Source organism: Chaetura pelagica, unplaced genomic scaffold (genome assembly GCF_000747805.2).
Source record: "Chaetura pelagica isolate M959 unplaced genomic scaffold, ChaPel_1.0 scaffold249, whole genome shotgun sequence".
NCBI classification, from domain to species: domain Eukaryota; kingdom Metazoa; phylum Chordata; class Aves; order Apodiformes; family Apodidae; genus Chaetura; species Chaetura pelagica.
The window spans coordinates 764802-791007 of record NW_009954538.1 but is presented as its reverse complement, the minus strand read 5'-3'; the positions used below and the strand labels follow the sequence as shown (position 1 = coordinate 791007).

General features: G+C 41.7%; 1 protein-coding gene across 2 annotated transcripts in view; it reads left to right on the top strand.

Annotated features, from left to right (window-relative positions):
* The window catches only part of BCR (breakpoint cluster region), a 91128-nt gene that overhangs the window by 31408 nt on the left and 33514 nt on the right, over positions 1-26206 (top strand). The window contains exons 1-4 of one of the 2 annotated variants that reach the window (XM_010004803.1): positions 14825-14929; positions 17548-17571; positions 23519-23617; positions 24092-24277. In XM_010004803.1, the coding sequence (XP_010003105.1) occupies positions 14825-14929; positions 17548-17571; positions 23519-23617; positions 24092-24277 (414 nt within the window). Of the gene's footprint in view, positions 1-14744; positions 14930-17547; positions 17572-23512; positions 23618-24091; positions 24278-26206 lie in introns of those variants that run through there. The other variant, XM_010004802.1, reaches the window with a different exon arrangement.

Below are 26206 nucleotides of genomic sequence, written 5' to 3'. Positions count from 1 at the left end.
AGCAGGAATACTTTGTTTTACTCTATTAAAATAGTCTCTTGTGTAAGCAGTTCAGGTCCTGAGACTCTCTTTGTCTCTGCTGCTCCTATGACTCTTTGTGTCTCTTTGAGGCAGAACAGCTGCTTTGCATGACTTCGGGTGAACTTCAGGTTCAGTTTAAGATTAAATCTCCTGGCTTTGGAAGAGGGACCTGCTAATTGTAAGGTCCTGTACTGACTAGTAGAGAATAGGAGTAGTGGCTAAGGTTGAGCATCCAAGTGCTTGTGTGATGCCACCATTTGACATTGGTCAGCTGTGCTTTTTTCCCCTCCCATCTTATTCCCTTCCCATTTGTCAATATCAGATGCTAGTCACAGGCAGAGGAGAAGCTGCACTTAATCTTGCAATAGAGTTGGGCAGAGTGTGGATCCTCATGCTCCTGTTGAAGAGGACCCTACTAATCAAAGGCAAGAGATCCCATCTGTTTGACGTACAACTGAGGATTGAATACTTTAATCTTTGAGAGGTAGTTGGTGGTCACAAGGGTATACTGGCCTCACCTAGGAAGTTTTCACCTTGCTCACTGATTTCAGCCTTCAACTTCATGAAAGCTTTGTGTTAAGATTCGTTAATACACATGGATCGTAAATGATTCTTTATTATTGATTCAGGAGTAATACATAAAATAAATGAGTTTTACTTGGTTAGTTTCTCTTCTTTCATTTCCATCTGTTAAAAACAAACCCATAGACAGAGGCTATTCCATAATTTTTCATCTCTACCAGGCTGCTGTTAAAAGACAGCTTGACCTTTATAAAACGATCAGTTGGTACTGAGCTCCAGCCCATTTTTATTTTAGGGTAGAAGAGGCATATTTCACTTCCTGTAGCTCCTTCTGTGTCTAGCCACTTATGGTCCACAAGCCCTGTGTTGCTGATGTGAAACTAGCAACTTAAATGGCTATGATTATTAAGAGGAAGAAAGTGCCTGAGGATATTTGTCATCTCTTCTGGGTGAACTGTATTTCTTCATTCTCTGTGGCATATTTAACACCTATTTTTTATAGTCTAAATTTTTTTGATTAAAAGCTTTTTCGCCGAAGATTTAGGCTAAAATTTGCTCAAGTAGCTTGGGTCCAGGTCTTATTTTCATTAATTACTTTGACTTAAGAGGTATCAGTGTGGTCCCAAAAATTCAGCTCATGTCCTGTATTCCTCTTTTAGCTGACCTTCCTAAGACACCTTCCTTCTTTTCTATTTTTAATTTTATTCTCTTTAGGACAAGAAGTAAGTATTTGGCTCAGAAAAGGAGCCTCTTGAAGGTGCTGGTGGTTGTTTTGTGATACTGATGTTCTGAACAGGATTTCCTTTGCCACATGCAGCTTTTGTATTAAAATGTGTCCACAGTGCTCGTGGGTGCATGTTGTGAACTATATAAAATCTGTACTGTGGCATGCACCAGTGTGAGGAAGTAAAACAAATCCCTGGTTAAGGTGGGGTTTTTTTGGTCTTCTATTCTGACCAAATCCTACTCTTGGGGCAGGAACCAAGTTTCCACTTTATGCAAGTGGAATACCACACTTGGCACATCAGATAGCTACTCCTGAGCAGCATTTCTGTGCTTCTGCTGTAGTAATATTGATAGGAGTCTTGTCCCACTAATTTTTCACTTACGTCAAACCTATCAAAAGTGTGTGTCTGTCAGACAGTGTAGCTGTTATTTAAAAATGCTGGTGAAAATTAAAGGGAATCATTAATCCAGGAAACGTAGTGGCATGCAGAGGTTTTTGTAGAAAACAGTTACTGTGCTGTTGAAACAGTATCTGCTCTGTGCAGCTTGCAGTCTAAAAAGTCAGAACTTCTATTTCAGGGTTGTGTCAAATTGCTTGAAGCTTTTTAGGGCTGGACTAAACATCAACACAACACGTCTTCCAAGTTTCTGTAAAAGTCCTAGTAAAGCAGTATCTAAATATAGTGCTGATGTACAAGTATTCCTTTATTTTCCCCCTGTTGTGTTTTACTTGCTTCTGGTTGTACATTTATTCAATTTAAATAGGGTTACGTTTTTCTCTGCAGTTTTTGCTCAGAATATTTGACTGCCTATAAACATGATACAAAAGACAAGAGATTAAAATAAATTTCATATAAAAGGAATGAAGATATGAGGCAGCTAAGCTCTAGAGTAGCCAGCAGGCCACAGCTGTGCTGCATGGAGGAGCACAGCCATCCTTCTGGGTGTGTGCACTGTTACTGGCACAAAAATTAGCTGTATGTACAATTTAGTTCAGAGTAAGGACCTGTGCCTGGCTAGTGTTTTTCCTGTTCAAAATGGTCTGGTCAAGTCACAAACTATGGCCTTGATCCTCTCCCTCTGAGGAGTGGAGCATAGCTGAGAGGATTTCTTCTGTTGTCAAGTGATGGATCCACTTCCAGTAAGTGGTTTATGCCATTTAGTATTTTTTTTTTCCTCTGAACGTGCCTCTGCACTATATATGGAGTTTAGGTTGACACCATTCCTAAGTCAGTTGTTTGGGGGTAGGTGGGGTGAAACCAACTACCCGTTGCAATTCAAATAAATGTGAATTTGTATTTCCCCACCTCTGTTAACTTTAATTGAATGAGGTCAAACAATCATTTAGGTCTGCATTCTTTCTAAGGTGTCTGGTCAAGATGCTGAGACCGTATGTGCACTTGTAATGCATTTGGGCACAAAGCTCTGTTATCTCTGGCCCCATACAAAGGTGCTTTTGGAAGGTCTGTGCCTTGAAGAGTTTGGATTTAATCTCAAAAAATTGAGGTTTTTCTCTGTAGTTGTAGGTGGCCCTCCTTAGAGCTTCTCCTAGTGGTTCTTGGATATGTAGAGTCTTTATCCTGTCAAAATAAAGACTTCAATGTCAGTTCACACAGAGCATTGAATACCCAGGGTTTCCACAGCCACAATTCAGGTGCCAGTCACAGACATGCAAGCCTTCTGATTGCTTTGGCTGAGCACAAGATGCTTTTAAGCCCCTTGTATGAGTGCTGCAGTGAGCAAAGAGATGTTCCTGACACAGTGTGAGCTGGTTCCCATCACCACCTGCCTGCTGGGAGCAGCCTGGAACTGCTCAACAGCAGTTGATGTGATGGTGCAGTTGGTGGTTGATAGCTCATGCAAGACAGCCCCTGTTCCAGTTACTCCCACTTACTTTCCTTTTTAGAGCTTTGTTCTCTAGCAAAATGTTTCTTGTAAAGGGAGGGAGGAGATCCCAGGCTAAGTATTATCTGCTAAGTAGGTTGTAATTCTGGTAAATAATTGATTTATTTTTTCAGGCTTGAAAATCATAAGCAGGCCTTAAGTACCAGTGTTGGAGCACTGTGATTATCACTCCTTCTGGTATTTCAGTGCTTCATCTTGGGGAATGGTTGTCTGGCTCGTTTGGGAGGGGGGTGCCACTGGAAATGAAAGGAGAAAGTAACCCTAAAACTACATGAAGAAAGCGTTTCTTTTGATGTTATGTTACTTTTACAGTTTTCTTGCTGTGAGCTAGCTCATCTGGGCTAAACTAATTGTCTAAGTCTGCTTCTGGCTTGTGTTATGCTCTGAGTAGCTGCTCAGACTCTTTTTTTCACCAGTTTTTGTTAAGCAATGGAATTTGGAAATGAATGTGTTAATAGCAGCAAGCATCATCATTGGCTGGTCTGTATGTGAGTGTCCATGCTGTACTGGTTAATCTTTTAAAATCTTCCCCTGCTGTGCAGACTGCTCAGTAGGTATCTAGTGTGGATTCCTTGGGTTCAACCTGTATTTTGACACAGCCAAATCCTGCTGGGCAACTGCTGAGTCTTCTAACGTGTGTGTGTGTAGGTACACACACTCGGTATATATATTTTGTGCTTCTTGACACTGTGTCCGGTGTGTTTCCCAAACAAGGTTCCTTCACCACTAAAGAAAGAGAAAGTCTTGTGCTGGAAAGCAGGGTATAGGTACACCCCTCCCCAAAAGTATATTTATTTTGTGACTTGACAATCCTTATCAGCTGCAGTACAGCCGTAGTGCCAAGGCTTCTCTATGGCTTGCAGCAGAGAGAGCTGTTGCCACAGGTAAGTCCTCCTGCTTTGCCCTCTGCTCCTGCACTGAATCTGAATTACAGCTTCTGAGTGGCCTTGAAGGGTGTGTGTGGTAGTCACAGCTGTCTGTGCAGCCAGTCAGGCTCTGTTCCTGCCTGCTTCTGTGTGCCTCTGCGTATCCACAGCTCTTCTTAAAGTATTAGGGAACTACAAGAGCTCAGTGGTGCAAAGGGATTCCATGAAACTGCTTTGTGACCTGCTGGGCATGAGGACCTCTAGTATTTGAGAGCTACTATCTGAGCAGAAGCTCTGCTTTCTGTATACAAGTTTGGGTACAAAAGAAAGCTGGGAAACCATCATCTACATAGGTGGTTTCATCTTAGTTGGGACTGGTGGGGTCCTTTGTGCCTTTGGTTAAAATCCATGGGCATTTTTGTGCTTCCCCTTGGTACAGCTTCAAAATCACTTTTTGGCTCATTCATGGTGTGAGGTGGCAGGCTTTGATGAAATAGTGGTGTAACACAGCTGTGTTACCAAAATAAGCTCCCTCTTATATTTTAATAAAATCTGAGCAGCAATGAATCAGTCAGTGATGCTGAAGTGTAAAACAGCATTATTGGTGTCTGATTGAGTACACCATGAGCTGAGACTGAGGTCTTTCCTGTCCTCTGCTCTTCAGCTTCTCAGAGAACTCTGACTGGCACCACTGTATTGCTTGTTCAATAATAATAATAACAACAACAACAATAATAATAATAATTGTTGTTGTTAATTCACAATTAGAGGAGCTTCTAAAAGCAAGATTCTGCAAAAGAGGTGTGCACTTTGGGAAGAAATGTAGTATGTTATGTCAGGTGAGAAATAAATAGCTCAGAATAAACCTTCATATGTGACCTGAACTGCCTTCATCTCATCTAGTAGTTTCAAGGGAAAGAGATGGGGAGTAGGTGGTGTTTATTAATGCTGTGTTCCACCTTCAACATCTTTAATTGAAAACAAAGTTTCTGTAACTACCTTGCCATGGTTATGAATGACACAAAACTGTTGTTTTTTCTTCTCCAGCCAGATGACAGGAAGAATCTGAGCTTGGGCAGCAGATGTGTTCAGAAAAGGTTGGTAGTGGTGTAGGCAGAACCATCTGCCTAGCAAAGCATTTAGCTTTGGTTGCTTGTTCTAGGCCAGGATGGTAAATCAACAGCATATTTTTTACAGTGTAACAAGATGTCAATGACTAGATTTACAGTGTAAACAGGAAGATGGTGGCTAGATTTATTGGCATCTGATTGCCCTAGCTGCACCGGTGAGAAAATAAAACAGTATGAATGAAAAAAAAAAGGCCAGAGCAACTCCTCTTGAAAGAGTTTGAAGATCTAGAAACAGGACAGTGTTCTCATCAGGCACATTTACTGTTTTTTTTTTAACAGACTTTAATACCCCCTGCTGCCTAGGGCTGGTCCTCCCTTCCCTTCTCACAAAACTGTCAGTTCAGTTAACTCTTGTTTTAACAGGCGCTTTCCTGTCTGCATGGCAGGACTTTTGCTCTGCTCTAGTTAAATACAGGAAATGGAATATACATCGTGGGGCTTTTGTTAACCGGTCATGCTGTGACAATTGCTTCATTTTGTTTCTATTCATTTTCTAATCTCTTCTACTTCTCTGGATATTCCTGTTGCCAAATGTTGTTTGAAGCAGCTGCAAAACTCTGAGACAATTGTGAAGAACAAAATAGTAAACAGCATGCTGATCGTGGTTGGAATTTTCATCTGTTCACCTGACAAATGTTAGAGGAACATTAGGTATGAGAGAAGCAGCCCCCACACTGCAGTTAGTACATGCAGTTTTCTTTTAGGCTTTATTAGCAGATTTCTTTTTAGAAATGAAACCAAGGCAGTAGCTTGAGCACAGCAGTAGTGCTGACCTGAACAGTCACATTTGCTCCATCCCACCTCTGTGCTCAGTTATGCTGATGCATTGTGTGGAGATGATCAGTGAAACAGAATAGGAAACTGCTTTGGGTTATAAAATAACACTCTTGCCAGTTATTTTTAGCTTAGCCACCTCCTGCTGTAGTTTGCTGTGCTCCCTGCAAACATGTCAGTTATGGGACAGTGAGACAAGGACAGGAACCTACAAAGAGCTTGCAGACTGGTTGAATTGTAAAACTTCAGCTACCCTAATGCAGCCCCTGCTTTTGTTGGGAAATAATCTGAATTCTAGGTTCTTCTCCTTACAGCTGTGTGTAGTTTGTTGGTGTTTACTTGTTTCATTTTGTTTTGGGTTTTTTGATCTTACTTTTCATGGAAACCTTTTCTCCATTTCAATCAGTTTGCACCTCTGATCTAGTCACTGCTAAAGTTCATGGAGCTTTTGGTGCCAAGTCACAAGTGTATTTTTATACTGGGAAAAAAAGTATTTAATTCTGAACAACAAGGCCTAAAACTTACTTTCTGCCTATTAGACTTTAAGTGAATGAGAACAGTTAAACTTGGTGCTTACTCTTGAATAAGAAGTGGAAAAGAAAACTGGAAAGGTCTTCCCGTTTTCTCTGGGATTTACTTTGCCAAGAACATCCAGTGGCCACACTGCCAGCATGAACTGAACATGGAAACCTTTCCAGCCTGCCTGGGAAAGCATTGGAGAGCAATCTAAAGACCCTGGATGGAAACAGATTCACATTCCAAGGCAGAGGAGTCTGAGAGGTGTTAATCCATGTTATGGGGTGTTACATCGTGCCATATGACTTAGTGGTGAACATGTAGAACAAGTATTAAAAGAAAAAAGCAACAACAGAGTCACGGTTTTGAGCCCTGGGCTGCCCTGTGAGTTAAGTATTCTCACACTCTTCCTTAAATGGATGGTACCTATGTAATTCAGCCTGACTAGCATTTCTCTGCCTTTACCTTTTGGCAGCATATTTGTAGCCAGTCGTGCTGGGACCATACTTCATGCCTAGATGTGTGTTTACTCACTGATGCTTAGGGCTGTCAGTGATGTAATTGAAACCTTTTTAGTGTCTTGGAGTGCATGTAGCAGCCAGCAGGACATAGACATTGTCAGCTGTCACAGAGAAGTGTTCAAGTCTTGCCTTCTGCAGTAACTATGGGTAACTTTCTAATGTTAGTTACATACAGCATGCTTCTAGCATATCCTAAAATGTACAAGTTGCTGTGGAGACACCCTGTATTTTAAAGGCCCTATCTTTTAAACCTGTAACCTGTTTTTCTCCTAATCACAACTGTTACCAGTTTGACTCCTCAGTCCAGTTTGTGGTGTGCAATGATTGTGCTTCTCTCCCAGTATTTCAGTTCGTTTGGAACTGATCAAAGTGTCAGATGTCTTAGAGAGATGGGAATTTACACCTCTACTACTCTTCCCTTGCTGACCTCTATGGCATGCACTGTGTCAAAACCTGGCTGAAAGTACTGTGTGGATGACAGCTTGGTCTACATTCCTTCACATGTAGCACCCTGTGGCTGCTGAGCCGGAGTTGTCTGAAGCAAAGATGAGCAGCAGGGAAGTTGTGTTGGGTGGCAGAAAGGACATCTTTGGGATTTGCATGCTGCAGTGTCATCTTCTCTGGTGCAAGATGGACTCTCCTGGAGGATCAGGTTAGCTTCCTGAATTTTTCTCTCGTGATAGCAACTCTCTCAGTAGCCTTAGTGAGCAGTTCTTTCTGTCCTATGTGGGGATACTGTGGACTTCCCTGAGGTGGACAATGGTCTCAGTAGTTCTAGCTTTCACTTCCTGGCTAGATTATGGAACCTCACTCTGCATTGGTATTAGATCTGTGTGAATGTGAAATCTGTCCCTGGGAAAATGCCAGTCAGAGCAAAATGCAACAGTATGTCGTAGTAACAGGCTGCTGCAAACAGATCACACCTGTCCTCCAGTTTCTGTGTTAGTTCTTCATAGAATATATGAGCAGATTAAAGAACTCTAAACCTTTTTTTTTATTTTTTTTTATGTTCAATGATCTGGGTTTGACATACCTAAAAGGTTAAAAGTGGACTGCAGTTAATTAATCTCCTAAATTCTTAAGGGTGCTGCCTGCTATGAGGATAAAGCTCATCTATGGTAAACTCAAAAGTTTCTTGGAGACTGGTTAACGTCTATGGCCTGAGATCCACCGGGGGAGAGAGGGTGGAAAGAACCACCAGCTGTCTTGCTGCTTCAGTATCCTAGGTACATCGCTTTCTCCTTCTTCCATCTCAAAAATAAGATGCAGTTCTCAGTCTCTACATCTATTCATACATATGCACGCACATAAACACACCCTTACCCTTAAAAGAAAGTAAAACATGGGGTAAAGTTTGCATGTGACACATACTTGTTTTTGTAGCTTCTCAATATGCTGCAGAGAGATGACCTGTTGTAATGGGAGAGGGGAGGATGCAAACCTGAAATGGATATGTTAATTTCAGGAAAATCTGCTGAGGTTTTGGATTCATAGAACTCCTTTTTGTTGCTGTGTAACCTGTAGTTGTCATTCCAGTGTCCAGCTATGTATTTAGAGACCTTCATTCCTGGGGTAATGTTCCCCTTTCATCCTATTCCCTAGAGAGTGTGTTTCTTTGCAAGTTGTCCCCCTTTCAGCACACTTTCAAGGCCATTTTGTGTCTGCCTGCACAACGGAAACTGCAGTTTGACTGCATTGCATGAAGCTGCTTGTTTAGCTCTGCCTTGGTTTTGTGTGATGGGGGTTTTCTGAGCGTGGGCTGTATTTATGCATTTCACTGCAATTCTGCTTCTGCACCCCATGATCCCAAACAGTTTGTTCAGCAGTGAGAAGCAAGGTGGTCCTCTGTGGCCATTTTTCTTTTATGGCAAATGACATAGCCAACACTGCTAGTTGGTTCTCTTCATGTGCTTAATGGAGAAATACAGTTTGAGGCCATAGACAGGCTTGGAGATGGTACTTTTTGCCTTTTTGTTTTCATGCCCGTCTAATACTAAAGAACAAATTTGCAAACTAAGGGGAGTTTTTGCTGCTAAAATAATTTGGTTTGTATTTGAGTGGGGGCTTCAGGTTTCATAAACATCTTTACATGTAGATGTGCTGTCTTTACATAGAGAAGAGGTACAGATTTTAAAGGAGAGGGTTTGTTTTGAATGTTCAACATCCTGACAGAGCTAGATGCATCTTCTCATCTGAGAAGAATAAAGCCGTAGGGATTTGGCATCTGAAATATATATGCTGTTTTGTTTTTTATTCTTTGATACTTGATCTTTGTTCTGAGACAGGTTCCTGGTGTAGGTAGCATGATAATTATAGATCTCAGTTTTGTGCAAAAGAGTGTTAAGTATTGGGTGCATTGTTTCCTGGTTTTGAAGATGTGTATTTCCTCAGCACCTTCTGAATCATCAAGATGTTTAGTTTTCCATAGTTTTAACTTTTCTGTTTTTTAGGAAGTGCTGCTGTGTTCCCTAGGCAACTGCATTTGCAGCCCATCCATCCTGATGTGCTTCTGCGTGTGCTTAGCACTGGGCTCAAATTCTTGATCTTTCTCCAGGTAGCCTGGCCAGTACTAAGAAATAAAATAATATGCTTGTTTATCACCAAGTAAATAGTAGTAGGTAAAAGCTGAAGCTCAGGGCAGTAAGGCATATTAGTAACTTAAAGGTCAAAAACAAAGAGGAAAAAAAAAAGAAAGTATTGCATTCTGGTAACTTATCCACAAACCACCCGTGTGTAAATCCCAGGAATTTACTAAGTTTCAAGCTTCATTCTAAAAGAAACTCAAGCGGTGTTTTGTTGATATGATGTCTTAAGTTGCAGTACAAGATTTTAAGTATACCATCCCTGCATGTTCAGTTTGGATTTCTGTGCCATAAGCTAGATCAGAGAGCTCATCCAGCTTAGAAGGCAAGTTTTCAAGATATTTTTCTTTGAGCTGGCTGAGTTCTTTTATCAGGGGTTGCAGAACTAAGGGGATAAGAGAGGAAAGGGTCATGCAGTGGTTTATGGTTTGCTGGGGGAAACCTTACAATCCTATTGCTGCCAAAACAATCCATTGTCAAGCTATGGCCTCTCACATTTTCTAAAGTGGAAACACATAGTCGGAGGATACAAACTGCATTAGCTCTTTTCTGCTCTGCAGCTGTGAGAATGTTTGGAGAGTGAGTATAGACATTCCAAACTTGCACTAGCCTTGGTACCATTTACAGTGAAGCCACAGTGATGTGGGGCTTTGGCATGAGGTGCAACTCCCCCCCCCCCTCAAGGATTCCTGGGTATTTACTTAGGCAGGCAGGTCTGAGCTGCTGTGGCTTCACTGCTCTTTTAGCAGGATTAACTGGAGCACAGCTAGATTGGAAGCTTCTCTGCATGCTGCTGTTAAACCTCGAGCAGCTACGGATGTTGTGATGCTGTGGAAGTATGACACATGCATTTGAACCATTGAGGGGTCCTGGATAGTTGCAACTGGGCTTTCTTTTCACTTATAAGTTAATTTCATTTTCCCATCCTGCTTTCAGGATTACTTGATTTCATATTCCCAAAGAATGAATGTGGCAGCAGGAAGGGTGTAGGCAACGGGACAAGGGAACAGTATTGCTGTGCTGTCTGAGTGCCAGTGAATTTGTGAGTAACTGTAAATTTATTAGTTTTCCTTACTTCCCATCCAGGTGAAATTTGAGGCAGTGAGAGGAGCAATTTAGAAGAGGAGAGAAACAGGAAAATAAAGAAAAGGAATATTAATTTAAGGGGGAAAAAAAAGGGGGGGCAGACACAGTAAGGAAATGGAAGTAGTAGCTGAGAGGAGCTGAAGAGATTCTTAAAAGCTCGATCAAAACAAGGCCAGAGTGGTCGTTGGTGTTAGAGCCAAAGGTGGAAGTAAATGCGTGAAGTTTTTAGCAGAATGTGTGACCTCATTATGAGCATTTTTAGTCCTGGGGAGTTCATTACACCAGAAGGTTGTACTGGTGCAGGAGAGGGGTTGTGTAAGACAATGTCAGAGGGCCAGTGGTAGAAATAGCTACTCTTAGGTGCTGAGAGGGCTTGTTTCTGTAAGTCACAGCGGTGCTTTTCTCTAAGGGTGGGATCTCTTTCAGATTATCCAAAGAGGAGAAGAATAGAGGCCTGCTGGTGAGGTGAAAGAAGCATAACACATGTGCAGTAGTGTCCTCAGTATTTCTCTGGTGTGCTCTCAGTGCGTGTTTCAGCACATTGTCATGTGCCTGCCCTTTTTCCTTACTTGTTCCTTGTCAGCAATTGACTGTAGGTGTGTTCCATCTTTCTCTAGCTTTAATGGCTCAGTTACTGATGACTGGCCCTAAAAGAAGAATAGGAGCCCTCTTAATGCTCATCCTACCTAAGATGCTGGGTAAGAAACCAAGTGCTCTTGCTTGGGCCCAGCTGCTGGCTCCACTTGCCATCTACTATAGCAGCCCTTAGACCATCTGGAAGTATCTGAGCAGTTGAGCTCCTGGCTCTAATCTGTTTGCTCTAGTCTTTTTTTGCTCTCAGGTAGAGACCCTCAAAAGCCTCTGGAGCATTGTGCTGGGTTTAGGAGATCTGAATAACCTAGTTTCCCTAGCAACAGTGGTCTCAATGACAGAGATATAAGTCTACCTCTGTTATTAGTGTTGACTTGTGTGGTGCATCCAATTACAGTAACACTTTGCTTCTGTTGGAAAAAAATGGTAGAATAAAAGCAAAAAGGTCCTTCTACCTTGGAGATAATGAAAATCTCCATAGGTAGATTTTAGTGCTGTATGCAGCAGTAATAGAAGAGGATTATAACTACTTCTAAGCTTTTTAATATGTGAAGGATCCCTAGAGGATACAGAAATAAAAGTTTTAAGTGCTGTGTGGAGCTTTCTATGTACAAAAGTGATGCAAAGGTAGACTGAATTGTGCTGCAAAGCTAGGTATAAATCTCTTTTGAGCCCAAGTCTTCCACCTGCCCTTCAGTTTCAGAGTTTTCCTGTGCAGTAGGAGACAGAACATGTTATTGAAGGTAGAAGTGTGAAGCCTGCTTTTTAGCAGGAGAAAGTGAGGAAAGTGAAAATACTGTGATTTCACTGTGAGCCTTTCTGCTTGTCTGCATTCACACCCCCATTAACAGAAGAGAAGCAAACTATGAATTTTAAAAGTGAGTGAAAGAAATATTCCTTCCTTAATTTCTGTGCAGCAACATGGTCTTGTTACTATTGCATGTGTGCAGGAGAAACTGGTTTGGATAAGAGTACTTTAGGGAGACTTCTGAAGGAAAAAGAACTGTTGCTGGATCAAAGACATGAAGTCTACATAAGCACTTAGTACTCATGTTCCTCCTTGGATAATGCCAGTGTGAAATTGTCAGTAATATCTTGCAGGCTTCTTGGGTTAGAGAGTTGCACAAGGGACAGCTGAATGGAAAACAGCTATCTGCAGTCCTTCCCTGAAGTTGTATAGTGTTATGGTTTCTTGTTTGGGTTTTTGGTTTGGTTTGATTTCGTATGGGATAAATAGTGCAGATATGCAAAGGGGCACCCATCCTCCTTATCACTTAAAATTCTAGTTTCTGAAGTCAAAACAGTCCCTTAACTTTCCAACCAAACAGAAGACTATCCATTTTGTGTGTGAGGAAGGTATCTTAACTTTTTAGAGTTTCCTGGCCTGTTTGGGTAGTGCAAGGTAGGGGCCATGCTGTCTTCTCTTTCATATTCTTTTAGCCAAAGAGCTTTTCAAAATTCCAGCATGACATTTGTCTGTCTTGTAGGTTTTGTTGACATTATCCAGTTTCATAATATCTAAAAATCTCTTGGTTTTTGACTGAGCATTTTTACTTCAGGAACTCCCTTTCAAACCTCTGCTTGCGAATCCAACTTAATAGGGCATTTTCTAAATGACTGGGGAGCTCTGGAAAGCTCTAGCGTGTAGACAATGGTTCCTTCCAGAGAACATGTACCACCTTTCCTCCTCTCTGCCTCAAACTTCAGCCTCAGTCCTGTGGTCTTGCACAATCTAACGTGTCTTTTGAGGAGCTCTGAGACCCAGAGCACAAGGTAATACTACGTGTGGGTGGGTGACATAAAACTCATTGAGCTTATTAAAATAATATTGCCATGGTCCTTCAGGAGCCTAAAGGCCTTGCATACAGCTGTTACTTAGCTGGGTGGTATTTGGTACAAGCTGAGGCAGAGGCTCATTTCTACAATGAGTTTATTGTTGGATTTTCAGTATATTGTTTGTGTAAATTCCCTAGACCAGCTCTCCCCCCTGAATAAGCCACATGGATCAAGTTTTATTCTGTTGCACACAAAGTTCACATCCTTTACTGGAATGAGTCATGCTTTAACTGAGTTTACTGTGAAGGAGAAAAGTGGGCTTTAAAATGTTACTCCTCCACCCTGCCTTAGCAATGTATAACAGGATTATTAGAATGCTTGGCGGCTTCTGCTTATTATTTTCAGAGAACCTGGATATTTGTGAAAACAAGTAAAAAATTGTTCTATTTGTGTTCAAATGTGAATTTAATGTGTAATTTCAAACTTAGAAGACAAAAAAGGTGTTTTGTTTTTTTTTTTAGTGGCTTTGTCTTCCATAAGGCTGCAACTGCTAAGGTGAATCTAGCTTATCTTCCTGGGGTTAGTTTTCAGTTTTTGGGAGAAGAGGGGTATTTTGTGACTTGTAAGTGGAAGAGGAGGAGGAAACTCCACCCTTTTGTGTTCGATAGTCCATGCATAGATATGACTGTGACACACAAAACAGTTGTGAGCACTGACAAGTGAAAGCCCTTCACAGGTCCATGTAACTTGTGTGTAAGGTTGTCTCCAGCTTCTCTCAGGAAAGGCTTATGTGATGTGGTCCCAGTGTTCTGAAAGCAAATTTTGGTTCTCTGTGTATTTCTTTGTGCACAGAGGTAAAAGACCTTTGAACATGTGGTAGAGGGAGCTGCTCAGTGTGTGTGTCCTTAATATAGGTGTCCTTAATATAGATTTCTTCAGAAACAGTCTCTGTATGCAGCTGCTAAAGATAGCAGAACCAGTTTTGCTACTCATCTTGCCCATAGAAAACTCATGCAATAATGATTAATTTCAGTCTTCTTAACACCATCTTTTAAAATTTGTTTTTTGGGTTGTTTGTTTTGGGGTAGAGGTATAGAATGGAGCAGGCTGGTGATTTGTTAATTTGTTTAAGGAGTTATTTTCAAAACTGAGGAGAAGGGGCAGCCAACAGAAGAGGGCCTCTTTGGATTTTATTTTTGGCAGTAGGCCGGTTCGCTTGACATGTAAGACCTTTCTTTCCTAGTCCTCTTGTTCCTAAGAGGTCTGGAAAGAGTTATGTTTCTCCCCTGAGATATGTATTATCTACATGTACTTAATGGGCAGGGGCATCATCTGTTCTTGTTCTACAGAAAAAACAGGGCCTGTTACCCAAACCCACTTCATTCCTAAACCCAGTCTGCATAACTTTTATGGAGCCTGTGAAAGGATTTATTTTGATGCTTTTGAAGGAAAACTTGAAGGAAGGAGCTGTACGTAAGGGGACACTGATGTTACATATTAGACAGAACTTTACCTTTTAGGACTTAGAATGAGTGAGTGAATGTTTGCTGACAACAGCAGTTTAATTAAATTTGACACGTCCAATTGATCTGTATTTAAGTATCACTGACTCAGGGTTTACTGATAAGTAATCATAATAGCTGGGGAGCAGGCAGCGCCTTGGTTGACCAGCCTGTCTCCTGTCCAGCATGACTCTGACCAGACAGATGTTTCTCTGATGTTTTCCAGATGCTTCATTCAGTGGCACACCACCCAGCTATGCCTATGATGCAGACCGTGCTGAAGAACAGAGGAGGCATCATGATATGATGCCCTATATTGATGACTCCCCATCGTCTTCACCCCATCTCAGTTCCAAGAGTCGGGGCAGCCGGGACACGCTGTCTTCTGGGTCTCTGGAGTCTACAAAATCAGTGAGTCCTTTCCTGCCTTTCTGAAGTCAGCAAAACCTTGCAGGTTTTCAAGGGGTGGACTGCTTTAGCAGGGAGCACAGGCAGGGACTGCGAGCACTGTAGGACAGATGACCTGACATGCTGCAGCAATGCCTAATTGATATTGTATACTTAAAGCTAAATTGAGGCTTCTAGCCCATGCTAAGCCTAATCTTCAGCGATAAGTGTTGTGTCTATGACTTTTAAGCCTTGGTTTTTCACACTTTGTGAATTCTAGTGGAGAGAACTGGTGATTAATTGCTGTTGAGAGTGTCTCTAAATACCAAGTATTTTGGAAAGGAGACTCTGGAACAAAGCATCCTTCATGATGATGTTCACACATCTGTGCATGTAGGTCGTCATTGCCTTTAATGAGGAAAATAAGAGTTATTTACAGGTGGGTTAAAGGCTTTGATAAAGCATTTAAAATATAAGATCTGTTTCCTTCACCCCATGAAAACATAATCAGAGGAATTAAATCTGCCAGCTCTGACTTGTGGTGACTTTGGGAGATGACCACTTCTTATAAAGAATTTGACTATTCACTAAATAACTATTTATATGATTATATTGTGATGCATAAAAAGTTCAGAAGGGACCACATAGCCTGACCTGTGGTTTGATGTGGATCTTCAGGCTATATTGCTTTATTTTTGCTTCATGTTCAGTAGCATGGCTATAGCTTGGAACTTAAGTAAAATTTCTATTTTAGATTATCTTTAGGACCAGAGTCTAGAAATCAGCAGTTAACACATGCACTATACACAAAGTATTAAACTTGTGAAGTCATTAAGAAGTTAAAAAATTATTGTTGTTATCCAGCCTTACCTTTTAGCTATAGCTTTCTCTTCAATCTTTATGATGTCATTTAGTTGCTCAGTCATATCCTTTTTTTTTTTTTTTTTATGGGAGTCCTGCATTGTTCAGTGTGGGTACTGAATGATACTCACTGGATTCCTTATTTTATCTCTAACGCTCCACGTACCCCTTATAGGAGACTCTGCAAACTCTGAGTACAAAAGCATTCATTTCCTTTTGGCATGACCATTAACTCCAAATACAGTTGGAATGCTACATAGGTCTTAATTATCCTTGTAATGTTCCTGTGAGATAAGAGGATGGTATGTTCACTAACCACAGGTAATCAAGGCAGACAGGTTATAGAAAAAGCATCTTCTAATTTTGAGTGCTAAAAGTGAGATGCATAATGTTCTGCAAAACACAGTTCTGACTTTATAATGCAGTTTCCTTCATGTTTAAAGTAAATCTCTTTCCATTTCACTTGCAACCAAGAGTTGATGACACTCCAGTCAGGCACCCAGAAAATGGAAACATTGCAAACAATGTGGGGTTTTTTAATGTGATTCTAAGTAATTTGTTTAGCATCATATAGACATAGCAGCTTTCTGGTGTGATGTTTGTTCATCTGCCATGTCCATGAGACCAGTTTTCCTCTTGGAGGTTGAGTTGCTGCCTTCTGGATATCAAGGGCATTTTTCTTTGGCTTACTTTGTGGGCTTTCTCTGGGCTTTGTATTATTCTGCCAAGTGTTTGATTAAGTCCTTCCATCTCCTAATAGCAGCTCCAGCCTTTTTTTGGATCAAGGTTCCACTCAGCTACTGTAGAGAAAGTGCAGAGTGGCAAAAGCTGTGTCTCTCTCTAAAAGAGAATGAAGGGATACCTCTTGGACTACTTGTGGAGGGGCTTCAAGTTGTTTCCTCACTGAGTAGGTTGACCAACTTTCAGCACCTCATGTTTGTGTTCAGGAATGTGGGCTGCAATTGACTTCTAGAAAGTCTGTGGTGTTCTACACCTTGTTGTTTGGGATCTACACCTTTGTGTTTGAGATCCCACCTACCACCTGCATATGAGAAGGCTAAAATATGCTAGCTGGTCTGTCTCTGAACAGACTTCAGTCACCTCTTCTGTATATAGTCTAAATATTCTACCTGCTATGTGTCCCTTGCACAAACATCAGTTGCTTTACACAGAGAGTACAAAACTTGCACTAGCATTAGTTTTGTCTGGGACCCAGAGAGGACACGATCAACATCAGCACTTGTAGTGTTGATTTCAGCATCCTCTGACTTGTCATTTTTGTGGTAAGGAGACCTTAACAGAAGTTTGGATTAAGTAAGCTAGGTCATACCCCCTCTTCTGGCTCTTCCAGAATCTAGTGCTGAGCTGCTGACACATGTTCTGGCATAAAGCCAGTACTTTTGCCAAACTTTGTTGCTCTGAAGAAAGCCTACAGGGAAAGAAGGAAAAAGGATAAATGCTTAAGTTGTTTGTTTATTTAATTTGAGAAGTGATTTAATTTTCCTGGACCTTGCTTTGTGTAACAGTTGAACTGTTGTGATTGAACTTTCAAGAAATTCTGGAAACTCATCTTGGAAAATGTTAGCCCAAATGATTGCCAAATTAGACAGTTGCTGGTGGCTTCAGAAGGTGTCAGTGGTTGTAATAGGTAGCGATCATTCACTCCCAGAGAAGATAATATGCTTGTTTTCCCCATACAGTTAGGATAAAAAGTGGAGAAGACACCTGGATAGTTAGAGAAGTACAGAGAAAGAGATTGCTACAGTATTCTTGGGGCCCAGGAAGGTGTTGGGACAGCTGGAGAAGTTAGTGACTGACACCATTCACTAGAGAAGTGTTATTGCCAAAAGTTTTGGTGTGAGTAGCTTGCAGCTTGGAGGCTAAAGATACTGAGAAAGGATGGGAAGCTTCATTATACTGCAACTGCTGCTTCTCATGTGGGGAAGGGATTGCAGCAATGGGGAGACTAGAAACAAGAAAGGCCTTTCAAGATCTGCTTGCCAATAAAGCCAGGCTCAAAAAACATGTCTGGAGCTGAGGGTGTGTGGCTCTGTGGAGGTGTGCACAGGGCAGCCAGTGCAGGGGTAAGGCTGATTCCACCCCCCAGAAAGGGGGGAGTGAGAGGGGTCACTTCTCAAACTTTTGTATGTATCACACCCAGGGAGGGAGGAGTGCTAAAGCTTGAACAACTCCTATCTTCTGTTCTGTTTGGAGGGCAAGTTGGAAGATACTTAAGAGATTTCCTGGTAGGATTTATCTTCTCTTTTCTGCTGTGCAGTCTGTGGTTGGCACAGCATTGGCAGCAATTGCCAGTCCTCAGAGCAGATCCTTTTGTTCTCTGCATCTGCCAGCCATGTGGAAAAGCAGGTGAGGCTTTTCATAGAATCATAGAATCTTAGGGGCTGGAAGGGACCTCGAGAGATCATCTAGTCCAACCCCCCTGCCAGAGCAGGGTCACCTAGAGTACATCACACAGGAACTCATCCAGGTGGGTTTTGGATGTCTCCAGTGAGGGAGACTCCACAACCTCCCTGGGCAGTCTGTTCCAGTGCTCTGTCACTCTTACAGTAAAAATTTTTTTCTCCTGGCTTGGTCCCAAGGGGGTCCAGACAAGCTGACCTCTGAAGCTGCATCAATAGATGGTATTACTGCTCTGCTTGATACTACTTTTGCTAGCTTATTCTTCCCTTTCCAGCATTTCCAAATCCTTCTCCTTTCTTCCTCTCAGTATTCGGCTTTGTTTGTTTTTGTTTTACTGCTGCTTTCCCCTCACCACTCACAACAGATGCAACTTTTCCTCTTTCTTCTCCAACTCTTTACTCCTTAAGGGCTCTGCCTGGATGCACGGCCCTTCCTGAGAAGAGCTGGCACACCAGTACTGATGTTATAAATAATGTTGGCTCCTCTCCCTGCTCCTTCCCTTCCCTGCATGGAGCAGGATTGGCTTGATTACAGAACTTGCCCTGTTTAATATCACCAAGACAATGAGACACCTCCAGCCTGTTTAGCAGAAGCCTTCAGAGATATTAAGTCCAATTTTTAAAGTGTAAATAGTTTTTCTCTTTCATAGGTTGTCAGCTTCTCTATGAGATTCTGAGCTGTCCTTACAGGAAACCTCCCTTTGAGCACATTGATTGCACAGCATATGAGCACACTGTACCAAGGAAGGTCTCAGAGTTGAAGTGCCTTTTATACACCCACTTTGAATCACTGAGTCTCTTCACAGAGCTAGCAGCAGCCACTTTACAAAATCTTATATGTTGTGGTTTCTGAATTCTTAATCTGTGTTTTTCTAGCATTTGCAAGAAAACAATTATTGCTGTTAATTTAAACAACAACCAGAAAGCCATGAGTTATTTAAACAGAATCAGGAAGAGCTGAATCTGTCTAATCCTTGGAGCTGGTGAATCTCAGGCTCGTAGTAATTGAATACAACATGCAATGCCAACCTGGCTAGTAAACTGAAGTATTTAGGCTGACAAGCTGTAAACATATTCAAGACAGCCATGGCTCAGGGCCAGTGTATGCACACTCTCTAATATCTGCAATACCTCTAACTACTCTGACTGGCCTTGGGTCAGGTCTCAAGATTGCACTTATGACTGTGACTCAATCTTTTGGTTGTTCTACCTTTGGAATAGCAAGAAGCACCACCCAATTGAGAAGGAAACACTGGAACCTTGTAGGTGTGAAACACCTGTGAAACTTTCTTTGTATTTCTTTTTTCCACCTTCCTTTCTTTTGTTGTTGTTGTTTGGTTGGTTGTAATTTAAATGTAGTTTATGAGGAGTGGAAGCAAAGTGCTGATTTCTTGATTGCTTATTCAGAACTGGCTGGATGTTGGATCCTCACAGCTCCCATGGCAGATGGACAGGAATGCTTTGGCTGCTGCCCCGTGATAGTCTTGTAAGATAGATTTATTCTGGAATTAGTGGGTCAAGAACCAAAAGATGGAAGGGCAATGGAGAAAGGCTAGAAACAGGTGCTGGCATCAAAGAGTTAGGAACAGAGTCAGAACATGAAATACTAGTCAGACTTGTACAAGTGAAAAATGGGCTAACCAAGCTGGATAGGAAGCATGAGATGGACTGCTGACCACCTGGCACTCCCTGCTGAGAGGTTAGGGTTTGCCAATATAGGCTGCTCCCACATCCTGCTGGGAACATCCCATCTGCACTTCGGTTAATAGGTGTATTTTCTCGTAGCTAATGTGGTCTGGTAGATGTGGTACCAGCTTCTCCCCTTGCCACAAGCAGCGCAAAGATTTCTGACTGCTTCCTTCTTGCCAGGGTTGGGGAAAAGGAGTCCTCAGCCTTGTCAGGTCTCCCTGAACCAGTGGGGAGATTGATACCTATGCTTAGGATCTTCCCTCCCTTGCCTTCCCTTCTGCCTGTAGTGCAGGAACAGAGCTGACAGTGAGGCTGTTGTCACAGCATTGCTCTTTGTTTCTCTTTTTTTGTCAGATAAGGGCAAAGCAGAAAATGCCCTTGGCACTGAGTGCATCCTGGTTTGGCATGCTGTAAGGGGATAGTGGAAGGGCAGTCTTGCAGCCTCTCTGCTTGCTAATTGCTCTGTCTTGTTTTGGGTAAGCAGGTGAGCCTGTTCCCAGCTCTCTAAGTGAGGAATGTTGTAATACAATGACTTGCTCCTCTTCATCCTGATGTTTGCATCAGCTTCCAGCAATTTTCTCAGTCATTGAGTACGTTTCATAACAAGTGCAATTTTAAAAGCATCCTGAGGCTGAAGAAGCACAGGGGCTGTTTTCCAGATGTTCATCTAGCAGCAAGAGATGCTGCTTAATGTGGCCCCCGATGACACTGTCAGAAAAGGCCTCCCTCAGCAGGGAACTCATGTCAGGGCACCGGCTGCCAAGCAGAATTACAGAGAGGCAGCACAATGCAGGTAGCAGCTCCATGGTTGCACTACAGATCTCTGACACAGCAGGAGATAATTTTTTCACATACGAGGAATCTATATGTAAATTTCAGGTACTGCATGGAAACCTTGTAATGTACTATGTGATTATTGGATAAAATCCCTTGAGGATTTCTTAAGCAACTGCTGTGCTGTAGCTTAGAGCAGGCAGGCCCTGCCCTGGCTGCGTGCATCAGAGGCTGGAGCTTTGGAAGCATCATGCTTGGAGAATACTCCTATTATAAAGCATTAGGACAATACCACAGACTTTGCAAAGTGACCTTGTGGTAATGGCCAGGAAGGAAGGGCTCTAGTGCGTCCTGGGAGATGTTTGTCTTTCTGAAAGCACATCTCTTTTAAAGAGAGGAAATTAACATTCAGGCAGAAAATGCTGTTTCTGTCAGCTGACGATGCCCAGCAAGAACTGGCTTGTAAATTAAAGCTTCTATTTGTGTAGAGGAAAACTGTTCTCAGTACTATAAGGAAAACTGTTGTGCCACTGTCGTGGTGGGGAAGTTTAAATCATTTAAATAACTTGTCATTGTGTGCTGCTCTTCACAGATGTTACAAACATACCCAGCTGGTTTTTAAATCCTCACCTCCTCCAAGAGAACCTGCTAAAGATAATTATAGTGCTGTGTCAATATTGACTAGTTACCTCATCCTCATCAGTGGGGACTTTGAAGCACTGTTAGTTTTTCTCAATGCTTCTTTGTGAAGCTGCATTTTTCTTTTGTAAGTGTTGTAAGAAATCTTTGGAAAGCAAGAAGTATTGTGTTTTTCTTGCACCAGGGCTGCTGGGAGCTTCACACAGCTACATCCCTGCCTCTTCTGGTGAAGGCAATCTTTGTTAGATATCTTGGGGCTGTCTGTCTTGATTTATGTGTATGTACCACGCCTTACAAAATGGTCCAGAAGGTGCACATCCAGGCACTACTGGTACAGAAAGCATAAGGAATGATCATAACATTGTTGCACATTTCTGATTGAGTTCTAACAGGCAGCCACATGGGTGCTCTGTAGATGCACAAAATCTGTTGCAGTGTTCTTTTTATCATGTAGTTTGGCATGGGTGTTTTTCTGAAATCTTCTGCACACGACTGCTGAATTACAAATTCTTAGCTTCTTTGAGGTGCCCTTTCAAGATTTTAAAAGGCACTGTGTTTTTTACTGAACCTGACTGAAGGTGGGATGCAAGGACGAGTTCTTTCCATATAGTACCTGACGTGTGTAAATTTTACTCCTTTCCTTAGAACAGCTTCTGTCTGCCACTTTTATTTAAGAGGTGATGGGGATATTTGACACCTCACAAAATCTTTATAAAGAAGTTGCTGCAAGGTCTTTTGGCCTAGAAAATATCTTGTGAAATTTAATGGATGCGTTAAAAAATCAGGGCGGTTATTGAACAGACTGAAACCAGAAATATCTGGAAGTGTGAGGATCAGTCTCTGTGTTGTGCTTAGGCTCAAAGTCACACTCAGAATGTGATAGTTACTGTAAGCTTACCTATAGGCAAGACACCTTCCCTCCATAATGAACCTCATGAACCTTCAGAGCATAGGACCCTAAACTAAATGGAGCTTTTTTTTGTTAACTATAGAAGGGCTTTATGGTCAGCTAATAGAGTGGAGCATACTGCTATGTTTTCTGATCCTCCTGCTGCTGAAATCAATAGCTGAATATTCCTCTGCATATTAACAGGAATAGGATGGAGCCCCAAACAACCAACCCAGAGCCCTTTAAAATTATCTACCCTTTCAGATCCAACTACTGACTCAATTTTCAGAGACATTTAACAACATTAAAAGGTTGCAAGACTTTTACAAAGCCATTTCTGTGAATAACAGAAATAAAAAGAACTGGAAATTAGATTATGTAAAAGAGGGGTGTTTCTCATGATTTGTAACCTTCATTGTTCAGCCACGTATTTTTCAGAGTTTATGGAAATACTCAATTTCGCTTTATCAAGTTTCATATTTTTCAGGTAACAGGTTTGAGAGGGAGGATAATTGGAACTCAACAGGAGACATTACTTCTCTTAACACTTGATGTTAGTTTTCTCTTGATGTATATTCATTTGCCCATGAATGCTATTGTTTGGTTTTTTGTTTGTGTGTTTTCCTGTTGTTTTGGTTAAGGACTTCTGCATGGAATCCCAGTAAGAAAATCAGCACGTGTGCTCCAAGCAGTGCTGATTATTCCATCCTCTAACTAAAAATATACAGTGTGCAATCCAGCACTGAAAAAGAGTTTAGTGTAGAGAGTGTGAGAGAGAGCAGCCGTCTTAACAGCCATGTCAGGCTGTAACTGCCTATATTCAAAGACATTGTGTAGATGCAGGGGAAGTGATCCTGTCTGGTAGAGAAACATGGCTTTGGAATAAGATCACAGAGAACTCTCATAGGAAGAGGAAGTGAATTGTAAGACTTTTTTTGAGGAGGATAAATGCTGAATTTCTAAGTTCTGTATTTTGTATTTTGTGAAGAAGTCAGGGCACCCAACTGAGGCACCAAAGTTGGATGACTAAAGCCAACACCTGTCAATAATCTGAGTGACATCAGTTGCTGGTAAATACAATTTTTCTTTAGTATTTTATGTTTGTGTGTTTCTAGAAACACAACACTGAGCACAGGTGGGATTTTTTTGTTTGTTTTAATCTAAAAGTAAACCAAAAAAATGAAGTATGCTGTGATCAGCTGAATGATACCTTTTACTCTCCATCCTCATTCTTGTTTTTTCTTTCTTCACCCTCCCTTTTTCTTTTTCTTTTTTTTTTAAATTTGTTTTTTCATTTAATTGTTTTAATTTTTCTCCTTAACAACTTCTTTGTAGAGTGAGCCAGACCTAGAGAAAGGCCTGGAAATGAGAAAATGGGTCCTGTCAGGAATCCTAGCCAGTGAGGAGACCTACCTGAGCCACCTGGAGGCTCTACTGCTGGTAAGTGCTGGTAGCAGATATAATTTCAAGTACACGGGTGTTGAATTTTCACTGCTGCATCCATCCAAAGCTTCCCAGAACTTCACATACTATAGGCTAAAGAGTGCAAAGGTACCTGTTACTCCTTCAGTAGAGAGGCTTAAAGAAAGGACTGGATATGGCACAAGCAGGGAGTTACTAGTGTGGTAGTATTCAGTGCCCTGTGCTAATTATTAGACATGTTGCTGTACAGTTGGACAAAGATGAAGGAAATGGAGTGCAAAGGGATTTTAATCACACTATTAGTATCCTGGGAAAATTCACCTACTGGGCTGACTGTTCTCTATGAGAGAACTTATTAATGTCTAGCTTTCAGGAGTTGTATGAATTTATTAATAGGATGAAAAAAAGCTCTCTGGAGGGATGTGTTGTCATGTGGCAAAGGTGGAAGTACTTGGTTTGCATTATAACAATTTCCTTCATTGCTGATTTCAGCCTATGAAGCCGTTAAAAGCAGCTGCCACCACCTCTCAGCCTGTGCTGACTAGTCAGCAGATTGAGACAATATTCTTCAAAGTGCCTGAACTCTATGAGATCCACAAAGAGTTCTATGATGGACTCTTTCCCCGAGTGCAGCAGTGGAGTCACCAGCAACGTGTGGGGGACCTCTTCCAAAAGCTGGTGAGTCAGTTCCCATCACCAAAGTTTCTGTTACCTCTCTTTGATCCTGCAGGTGCTGGTACGACCACCTTTGGTGACTGCACAGACTGAAGGGATGAAAGCCCATAGGTGGCTTAGATGAGAGACTTCTAGTTTTGCCACTGCAGTGAAAGGCTTACAGCAAAAGCTGTTTCAATGCCTTTAATTAAAGACTCCAGCAAGCTATGCTACTAATGCAAATATAATTTCACAGAAATTCTGAATCTCCGGGGGGTCTGCTGTGTCAAACCATTTGCTTTAGAGGAAAATGGGAGAACAGCAGTGTTAGAAAGGGTACTTTTTAACACTGACAGCCAAGTGTTTCTCAGAATGGCTGAACTCCCTCACACATACTTCCTTCTCTCTGTGGTGCTTTGCTCTGTCTTGTGCTGATTTTCTCTGATTTATGGTCATCACCTTTGGCTTTGCTTTTCTATCACCATCCTGGCCTTGATATTCCGCTGCTGCTTTGCAGTCAACTTGCTGCTAAGAATCTTTCAAGCAACCTCAACAAAATTCTCTGAGTGCACAACAGGACAAAGATACATACAGCATATTCCTGAGGCTGAAATAAAATTGCTGAGTTTGAGCCAGATGACAAATTGTTTGCATTCTAGGAGATTCCTTTGGCCCCTTTAGCCTCTCCTCCCCTAGCATGTGCAGAGCAAAGGATTAAAGGAGATGTTTTTTCCTTTTTAGAAAAGAAAAAAATTTCTGCATTCTTGAGGTGCCTCTGATTCTCAGGGTAGGAGTGACATTCCTAGGAGGGGTTTATTGGATGAGGAGTGTGCTTTACCAGGATCACTTAATTGTTAGCAGCTGTGTAGCCCAGCACCAGCCCTATCCCCTGTGCAGCAGGGGGAGATGGGCCTGGAAGATGGTGTTTTCCATGTATGCCAGCAGCTCAGAATTGTAATATGGGAATTTGCTTTTCACTGCCAGCATGTTTTAGCCAGGAGGGGTCAAGTTGGTGCCTTGGTCAGTAGTTCATGGTATGCAATTTGAGCAACTGGTTTAGGAGGACATAACTACCTGATGCAGGTAGCTGAAGGAAAAATACAGAAGGCTGCTGAAAGTGGAAGCCTCACAAACTGCCTTGGAAGTGTAGTGCAGCAGTGAAGATAGCACTAACTGAAGAAGACCTGAATATATTCTTTACTAGTGCTGGCTGTCAAGCAAGGTTTGACTCACCATATAGCTACTCAGGCCTTTCTTTGAGACTATTGCTTGCTGATGGTGATCACAAGTGCAGGGGTTAAGCCCCTCTGCCTCTCTTCCTTTATGTTCCCCTGATTTTTCTGCATTTGTAGCAGTACCATTGAGTTTGTTGGATCAGTATTGGAAGCAAAGGAGCAAATTTCCCTAGTCCAGGAAGCTTTGAGCTAGCTTAGCAGTTTCAGTTTCTGGTGGTTGTGTACATTTGCAAACACTTTGCTGGATGAGATAAAGCTAATAATTCTTGGCAGGCAGTGGGAAGCAGCTCGATGAGAGACATGACAAGAACATCAGGCCTTGTTAGACATCTATACAGGATGTATATGAAATCTTTTGGAGCAGACTGTTTACTTTTGGTCACATTATGCAATCTGATGATAAACACTGAAATCCTTCTTATTACGCCGGTGTCCCTGGGAACATTAGTTTTCCTTAATATCATGCAAAACAATGCATCATGGATTGAAGGTATAGATAGTATATGCAAGGAGGTTTAGAGTGTCATGTGGTCTGGCATAAAGTACGAACCATTTGCAACATCAGTGACTGTTATTCCACCTTTTTCCTGTTGAAACTAAGGAAAAGAAAAAAGACACTAGGCATGTGGGCGAGAAATATGCTTCCCATTTTTGAGGAATATTTTGTATGCATTTTTTATAACTAGAAAGGAAACACTTTAGAACTGTTTTCAGATCG